The 10011-nt window shown below is 37.9% G+C and overlaps 1 protein-coding gene across 1 annotated transcript; it reads left to right on the forward strand.

Annotated features, from left to right (window-relative positions):
• The first annotated feature begins 276 nt into the window (after positions 1–276).
• Positions 277–5561, forward strand: vvl (ventral veins lacking). The gene has a single exon (XM_089634661.1). It carries the CDS (start codon positions 672–674, stop codon positions 1815–1817), a length of 1146 nt encoding a protein of 381 aa, XP_089490787.1. The 5' UTR covers positions 277–671; the 3' UTR covers positions 1818–5561.
• The last annotated feature ends 4450 nt before the right edge of the window (positions 5562–10011 follow it).

Genomic DNA, 10011 nt, shown 5'->3' on the forward strand with positions numbered 1-10011 from the left:
ACTAATTTCAGTGGATGGGAGAGATTTTCATTGAATTGAATTCATTTAATCCAAAGCGACAGAGCTCGCTCAGTGCAGAGCCCCGACCCCTTCCCCGGAGAACTACCCCCGGCTCGGCGGGCCGGCGGACCAATGGGAGGGACGCGGTGTGACGTCACGGTGCAGAGGGCCAATGGGCTGGCGGGCCTCCCCACCCCTCGCGGGCGGGCGGGGCCAGAGAGGCCAGCGCCGCGGAGAGCCTGCCGACGGCCGCCGCCTTCAGTCAGAGTCGAGAGCGCGCGCGCTACGCAGCTACACGACCAGTCCGCAGTGCGCACACGTACCCGTACACACAGTACAGTCTGTCTGTTACACTGTCTGACAGTGCAGTGCTCCTCCGTGTCTCCTGTCATCGCGAGTGTCCGTGCCCAGTGTTGTCAGTGCTGTTCGCTGTTCTGAGCGTGACGTGTGATGGTACAGTGCAGGCAGGTACATTCGCCCGCCGGTAGACGTGATAATTCAGTTCTAGCCGTCCCGCCTTATGCTACGACATGAGCGACGGTCGGCAAAACCATCTGTGACAATTAATTTCAGAAAGCGATATCATAGATTTTTCACAAAGAGACGGAAGGCTTGCGAGAGCCTTCGAAACGTACAAGACGCCTTCCTCCGCGGAGCTGCGGTACGGGGCGATGGCGGCCACCACGTACATGAGCGCGGCGCCCGGAGACCTGGATGGCCTCGGCATGCTGCCCGGGGGGTACCATTCCTCGGCCGCCAGCCCTCGCTCCGCGGCCGACGCCACGGAGATGAAGTACCAGCATCACCACCACCTGCACCACCCCGGGCACGGCCAGGGCTCGCCGGGGCACGTGGGTGGGCACGGGCCCGGGCTGGGCCACTGGGCGGCTCTGCCCCCCGCCGACCCCTGGGCCGTGCATCATCACCACCACCAGCACGCGGACGTAAAGCCGCTGCCCGAGCGCCACCACCAGCAGCCCGTGGCCAGCCCGCACGCCTGGCACGCGCCCGTCGTTTCGCACTACGGCGGGGGCTCCCCCCTGCAGTATCACGCCGTCAACGGCATGCTGCACCCCGGGCACCCGGCTCACTCCCAACACGGCGGGCCCTTGCACCCGTCTCTGCGAGACCTACAGCCCTCCCCCGCGCTCCACCATCACATGCCTCCCGAGAGAGACCTCAGTGGAGAGGAAGACACGCCAACCTCCGACGATTTAGAGGCGTTTGCGAAGCAATTCAAGCAACGCCGTATCAAGCTCGGCTTCACCCAAGCGGACGTGGGTTTGGCGCTAGGCACTCTTTATGGAAATGTATTTTCGCAGACAACAATCTGCAGATTCGAGGCATTGCAACTAAGTTTCAAAAATATGTGCAAACTGAAGCCTCTATTGCAAAAGTGGTTGGAAGAAGCCGATTCCACAACGGGATCTCCGACGAGCATCGACAAGATAGCCGCACAAGGGCGCAAGAGGAAAAAGCGCACCAGTATAGAGGTATCGGTGAAGGGAGCGCTCGAGCAACATTTCCACAAGCAGCCAAAACCGTCAGCGCAGGAGATCACTTCCCTCGCGGACAGCCTGCAACTCGAGAAGGAAGTAGTGAGGGTCTGGTTCTGCAACAGGCGGCAGAAGGAGAAACGAATGACGCCGCCCAACACGCTGGGCGGGGACATGATGGACGGGATGAATGCGCCGATGCACTATGGGCACCACGACATGCACGGCAGTCCCCTGGGCCCTCATTCCCACTCGCACTCGCACAGCCCGCCCATGCTGTCCCCTCAGGCCATGGCCGGCCACCAGCTAGCCGCCCACTAACAGTTAGCCTGCTGGGCGCCCCTCGACAGACACTTCCTCTGCCCGGACGATAACAACCCGTAGCGCGCCTCCGCACCCCCCTGGCCCTGGCCCGCCAGGTGAGCGCCAATCCTCGCATTACTTTGTCTCCGTAAAGCTTTACCCGCGCTGATTGCCTGTTTCCTCTGCCTTGTCGAGGGCGTGCGACCCGACACTCCTCGGTCCCGCCCTCGCAACTCGCGAACGTCTCGCGAGATAACATCTATTTCATTATCATTGGGAAACGATAAGCTTTGTGTAAATGTATACATACGATACAAGAGACTTGATGTTGGGGACAAGAGGCACAATGGACATCCTGTGCGAGCCACACCCGCGGCGAGAACTCGGCAACCCGAGCCGCCAGTGCCGGCCCACCCCCGACACCTGGAGGACTCATATTGAAGCCTCGCGTGGTGCCAAGTGTAAGGGCGGGTGGGTGATCCGAGGCGACTGCGACTGTACAGTGTACATACAACTGGCTACGGAGGGAATACCTAGGTACTACGATCCTACCTGGAGCGAGAGTGATATTGTCCATAATCAGTGGGGCCCAGGCTGACTGAATTTCGTGACCGTAATCGGTACTTTCACGTGATAATATAATAAACTGATATATAAACTTTTTACAAAGACGAATAGTCATAGTTAAGGTGTAAATAAGGAAGATGTAAATATAAGGTACCTAACATTATAATAAATGTACAATTGTCAGATTTCGTTTGTGAAAGTAGAACATTGTTGACTTTTTTAATACTTAAGATTTATTGAACATGCCCATTACGAGTAAGGACATAAAAGTGTTTAAGCTTAGGCCAGATGAAAAGTACCGAACCAAAATATGTTAAGATTATTATTTAACCTGTAAAGATCCTTATAAGCGGCATTACTTGAACGAAACACGTTACGATAGAGCAGTCCCCGAGCGTTCTCGCGCCCGGGGATTTGAAAACATTAAGCGATTATTTTCAACTAGGAAAACCATTTCCCGTGAAGATTTTAAGTTATTATTTGCAATTTAGGTATAAAAATAATCTACAAATGTTTTACTAAGTACTGTTTGTTTTCTGATCTTTTCTTTATCATTTCAAATTATTTATTTTATTTCAAAGGTAGATAATTTTTTTATTTTAAATTTAACGGAACGGTCTAATGTGTGTTTTGTATATAAATAGTATTACGTTTCTGATTTACATTTTTTTTGCATTATATTGCACATTGAGTCAGTTATTAAATGGTTTACAATTTATGTTTTTACGAGGAAATGTTTTGCGAGGGAAGACTTCAGGATGTTGGTCAGATGAGATAGACAGAGGACAGATGAGAAATAGCCTCTCTCAGAAGCCTGGCCAAACTAGTCTTACATTCGATAGGCGAATATTTAATGTTTAGTTATTCTTAACGGCAGTTATTATGTTTCTTTTTAGTTTTTAGCTGGATTCATTCGGCCAGCGCAGTGTGGTGTGGGTGTTGCTAATCTAATACCTACCTGCTGGAATGTTTGCACTTTGTAAAGGGTGACCGCTATTTTGTGTTCGTATGATCAAAGTCGTGATTAGGAAATTTTATTTAAACGCAGTCCACACAAATAATTATAACGTAGCTATTAGCTGTCTCTTACTTTCTTATTTTATTTTGAAAACTTTCGCTGAAAAACTGTAAGAATATCTTTCAAATGTCCCCAAAATGTGCAAAACCTTGACATTTTCAAATTCATATTTAAAAAAAAAATTCACTGTTTGTTATTACAATGATTTTTAATCTTGCCACCTATAAGTGTAGATAATTTATTATACTGAAGATTTTTAAATTATATATACAAAAAAATGTCGTTATGTCCGGCAAAATAGAAACGACAAACAGATATCATATTTTTTTATGTCAATGATTCGGGATTTAGTGCTGAACATGAATAAATCTTTAAAGTATTTTAAGTGATTCTTTTTTTTGCGTAATGTTAGGAGAGTTCTTAGAATTGTGGAGGAGTTTCAAAGGTATTCTAACAATTTATCTCAATCGTCCTGTCAAATTTAATTTATTATTTACGATGTTTGTATCTCTGTATATTTAGCTGAACTGTCACTATAATGTTATTATTTTGTTGCTCTGCATCAACAAAATGAGTACACGTACTACCAGTCGAAATAATAATATTTTATTTTAAAAAACTGTGTAATGTAAAACAATTGTTTGCTCTCGTAAAAATATACACTCATGGAACCAAGTGATCACAAAACTTGAATAGTAATTTCTCTCGAAAGTTTAATATTTCTTAACGCTGTAAAAGCCAATCACTTACGTATTATTTGCATTGATACATCTTATTACTCACTATACACATTGATGGTGGCTTTTGGTTAATCTGTTATTTAAGCATTTTTTCCAAAAAAATATTTCCTTACATAAAACCGTACTAAAAAGTTTTATTGCATTATGAATACCTACTGTATCTTGTGTTATTTTAAATTAAATATTTTTGTATTGTCTTAATATATTTTTGTGATGTCAAGTAACTTATTTTTGGGGAATATTATTGTTAATATTACCGTACCTACAAGAATATTTTATTAACGATAATTGACCAGAATCAGACGGTTGATTCCGTGCATGTTGTCGACCACACATATTTACCTATAGCATTTTTATTAACTTTAAATAAATACAATATTATGCTAAGTCCATCATTCCGAATGGAAAATGATGTTTTGCAAATGAAATACCTAAAGTTTAGCGGCATGATTGTAATATTATGCATTGAATGTGTTCAATTATTGAATTTGACCCTAAACTAAGATAAGCATGTTTTTTCTAAGTTTCATTAAAATCAGTTTAAATAATATAAATTGGTAATCATAATAAAATGTTTGTGTTTTTAAAGTCAACATCGAGTGTCAGATAATTTAAAGAAAATGTATAAAGGTCCATGGTTATTATTTTCTGACGAATGATAAATTCCGTGTATATTCAATGTGTAACGATGGATGCACGTTTAACTGTTTGAGAATACATTATTTGAGTACTTAAACGTAGATAGGTAAACGAAAAATGTGATACTGAATTTGATTGTAGTGATGACCGCAATCAATTTGTGTAATATGAAGGTTTTATTTTGCTGTGACTACTGTGACCGTAGAACTGAATGTCACTCGTAGCTAAGGGTTCCCTTCTATGTCTTATTCGTTATTCATTTCAGAGAGATGTGTTTGTTTAGTACAACTGTCAGATGGTTTCACTTGAATGTAGCTGCATCGCCCTGTTCACGAGTGGTAGATTGTATTTTAAAGAGAACATTACTAAACTTGTGTTGTGGATTGTGGAAGTGAACAGAAATGTTTCCTCTCGCCAATAAGGCACTCATAACGAAAAATGTATACAGATTATATATAATAAAATAATTGTTTTAAATGTTACCATCAGTCAAGGGACTTTCAAGGTTGATTGTTTTGTGTAATAGTTTCCAATTTGTAAATAGTTAAGATGTTTATAATTTCTGTTTCTGTTTGTGAGCGTTGTATATAGTTCCCCCGCAGTAACCGGGGGAGAATAGTATAGGACTGAAGGTTCCGTTCTATTTTTGTTCTACAAATTTCTTTTGATGGCATTATTTTCCATTGGTGCGTTGTATATGTGTTATTATATATCATATTGCTATACATATAATGAAATAAAATACGAATTACAATAATTATAAATTGAATAAAATAAAATGACACACTTTTATTAATATTATCAGTTTTTGATTTATCTTCCAAAATATCGACACACTTACCTTGTACAAAAAAATACTACTACCTAACACACCAAAGCAATACACACTATTTATATTTTGTTCGCCCCAAGACAAATCTGGTCCTATCCTGGTGGACAAGGTTAATATGTCACAAAGCAAAGTGTGAAATAAACGAATTAAAACATTTAAAAAAGCTTATAATTTAAAAGCTAAACTTGTATTCATGTCGTCTAAATAAGATGAAATAGCGGAGTATCAAAAAAAACTCGTCGTATATTCGAAAAACCCTTGCATTATATTTAAACCTACTTATCTTAAAATGAGCTTTATTTAACTTGCTAGTTTTACCGTACAGCCTCTTCCAATAAGAAGAAGACCTGAGATGATAAAGAATATCCAAGCAAAACATCGGATTTCATTATTTTGGAAAACTGCATTTAAATAAGTAATTTTTTTCTGTTCCTTCAAATTCTTCATTGAATGCGTGTCATAAAACATGAACCAGCTTTATAGGAGAGCATTGATTATTTTAGTATATTTGTAATTTTTAAATATATATATTTGAGAGTGTAGTTACATACATTATTAACAGGTAGAAAGTGCTAAACAAAATTCACAATTTTTGTTAACTACTTAAAAATAATTCTTGTCTTATACCTGTTTTATAAAAATTATAACAAAAAACATAATGAATTATGTAGATAATAATCATTTTGTGTTAGGACATGCATTGCGTATTTTTTCAGGTAAGCCACTCACAAAAAAGTATTTAATCAAAATCCTGAGAATATTGAAGTAATTAATACCTACTAGTATTACTGATCTTTATTGCGCCGTCTTTTGTGAAAATCACCTACCATCATACCGTGCAGAGATATAAGTACTTGCCTATCTGATTATAAGTAAATAGGTAATACATTTTTTAGATAATTGTAAATTAAAAGTTAGCGGTTTCTAAACGGGTAAAATGATCCTGTTAAAAATTGACAGCATGCTAACTTAATGATAAAATATTATCATTCAGAATACGTTTCCTTTTCCTAACAGATAACTATAAATAATGATATAATATATATGTATGTCAGTATTTGTATGAACACGTGTTCCATCGTCCGCATAAAACATTTGCTTTTGACTAATACTTTGTTACAAACTTTTCAATTCATTCGTTTCAGGCCCGCATTCCCATTTTTGACCAGAATAAATTTACATTATTTGATAACAGTAAGTTTTCTCCGTGAACTGTAATATTTATAATTGATTAAAAACGTTTTATATCTTATTAAGAAATGTGTCGTGGTTTGTGTAAATCTTATTCCTTCTTTCAAGGGAAGGTATCCAACTGATAAACCAAATCTAAAATTTAATTCCATCTTCTAAAAAATTATTCGACTTGTTTATGTTGCGGAGAATGAATACAAAGTTGCGTGCTTCATATTGAGCACATGATGTTTCGCTAGATTACAGATTGCATGTTATGGACCAAAAAAAAATATGTGTGTAATCAAACTCAACATATAAGTACTTACCAATTTTAAAAATTAAAATTGAATGATTTTTAAGACCGGTTGCGAAATGTTATTCTACTGTACCATTCAAGTAAGCATAGATTAAAAATTTATAAACCTACCTAAAACTAAATTCTATACAACTAAAGCTTAAAAGAAAATCGTTTTAAAATAGTATTTAAAGCAACGTTAGACTTGTAAGTACTTTTGCCTTTGACGTGGGAGCAATTGGAAGTCTTGAATCTGGCAAAACGATCAAAATCATTTAACAGCTTGACACGATCATCTACCTAATTAAAGAAACGTTGTATCATCCCATCGTGGTCTCACCAGTTGCCTTACATCTTCAACAATGGTTCAAATAAACAATATATTGTTATATTTACATGATTAATGGTTATTATTTATAATAATAAAAGGAGAAAAAATAGTATTGCTAATTTGTTAAGAATCTCTTCAAATCATAATCCGGTTAAAAAAATCCTGATCTAGTTGATAGGTTTATTGATAAACTTTTAGTAAAATACCAATGTATTATCAGGATGTCGGAACACGAACGCCAAGACAAACGCTGGTGCATGAAGACGTGTTCCGATATATTATGAATTTACACAAAGTTTATCAGGAAACGGCCTGCAATCCAGTTTGTGGTGAATACAAAGTTACTTGTTTTATTTAAGTTAAAACGACGCCTCAAAGTAAATTTGTAATTATTGAAGAAGTAAGTGATTTAATGATTGATTTAAACATTAAACCTCAAAATATAGTTCATAAACTACGTTCTAATATAATTATGTATTATTGTCGAACTCTAATAATAAATAATTTGTATGTCGCAGTTTTTGTGAAAATCACACCAAGGGCGCTGTGTCTATTATGAATTGAAATACTTTAATTCTTAATTTTTGAAGATAATATTAGCGATTACTCCCTAGTACCCTTGTCTTGCTGGGTCCTGTAAAATAAAAATAAGATATATTTATCTAAGACACTGTTTTAGTTTAGATTGCATTAAGTTCGAATTGAATCTTGAGATCATACGTAAAGATAGGAGCCAATAAAAATGTGCGGTGAGAAAATGAAGACAATGTTGGTAGTCCTTATTCGAAGTATGATACAGTTAAATATGACCGAAGGAGATAGGTTCCCATTAGCTCAGGTACTCTCTGGTAGAGCCGTGCCCAGGCAAGGCCAGGGTCCTGGGTTCGAGTCCTAGATGTGATCGTATCTTTTCCGTTTAAAATTTTCGTTTAGGAATCCCTAATATTGTCTTCAACAATTAAATATTTCAATTTGAGGTTTTACTCATTAAGTTATTCCAAAAAACATTAATTCTTAATACTTGATTCATGGAAATTCTGGAACTTAGGTTAGGTTAGGTTAGATTCGCACTACATGTATTATGTGTATTGCGACTGCTACTAATTTAGATAGGTAATACATGGTATAAAGGTAATTAAAACCTTTTACTAACTGTCGTTCAATGTAATAAACTTTCTTTATTATCTATGAAGCTTTATTTAATACAATAAATATAAAATGCCCAACGTTCTGAACTAACTATGTCAACTTGATAAATATATATGTTACATTATTATTAATCGACATTATTATTCTATACTATTGGGAAGTATGTTTACGAGAGACGAAAAGGCTGTCGGAGATATTGAAAGGAGAGGGAAATGCAGGTAACTCCAACGCAAATGGCGCTAACAAAAATGTCCAAAGAAGCGAGGCTAGCTGTCCACAATGGAGTGCTGATACCTACCCTGGTGTATTGCAGTGAAGCATGGAGTTGGCAGAGGAAGGATGAAAGTTGACTAAATGCTAAGGTAATGAGATTCTTGAGGCGTAAGTGTTGTAAAACCACGTATGATAGTATGAATAATGCGGAGATTCGCAAAGAATGCAAGCACAACTTAAATGGTTTATGCATGTAGAGTAAGGAGTATAAGGAGAATATATGACGCGAATGTGAATGCTAGAAGAAGTCGGGGACGCCCGAGGAAGACATGGCATCAGGTGAACCAAATATTTTAGTCGGGCCACGTAAAGAGTCAGAATTACAGAAGAGTACGTATGAGACGATGTATGAATGTGAATGATGCAAGGAGTGTGTGCCAAGACCGAGTTGTTTGATGGTCTGTCCTCCTCTTCCCACCCTTATGGGAAAAAGACGTGATGGGTAGGTAGTTATTTTTTTTATGAAAATAGATTATTTTAACAGATTGTACGCAATTAAAAGAAATGAAAAAACATTACATAAATTGTAATTTTTTTTCTAGAAAACGTAAATAAAATTGCTAGAGGATTTTTACGGCCAATCTGTATATTGACTTATTATCTGAGCTGATAACTTGTGTGATTTTCGTATACAACTGTATTAAGGTGAAGCTGTAAGTAAAATCATTATTTAGATCCATCTTTACCAATAAGGGTATAGATTATAAATACCAAAAAGTGCTATAGATACATTGAGGTTTTATTTCTGTCGTTTCGCCTAATTAGAATTATACTAATATTGTTAATTACCTTTTGAAAAATATGTAACCGTATACTAATAAATAATTGGGTTTTTCATGAGTTTACTATGAACTAAGATTATTTGCGACAATTTCTTTTGATTACCTTTTTACGATCTAATAAAATTATTCACAAAATAAATACAATACTTTGGCGTTTACGTCAAATACACCTAAACCCCGCTTGCAAAGCCATATTTATGCTTGTTACCTTTATTCATAAGGCACAGATCCATTCAATGTACAGTTTTAGAAAAAGACTCATTTAAAAACATCAAAAAAAACTAATAATATTAAGAAGATCCCTTTTAAAACGGTGTCAATTAGCATAACATAATAAACCGTACCACGAAAAGGTGTACGCAGGTATAGTGTTACGGGGTCAATAGTATCCTAACCTCAACATATTATGCAAT

The sequence above is a fragment of the Hesperophylax consimilis genome, chromosome 1 (genome assembly GCF_061612785.1).
Source record: "Hesperophylax consimilis isolate HC1 chromosome 1, BYU_Hcon_1.0, whole genome shotgun sequence".
Taxonomy (NCBI): Eukaryota; Metazoa; Arthropoda; class Insecta; order Trichoptera; family Limnephilidae; genus Hesperophylax; species Hesperophylax consimilis.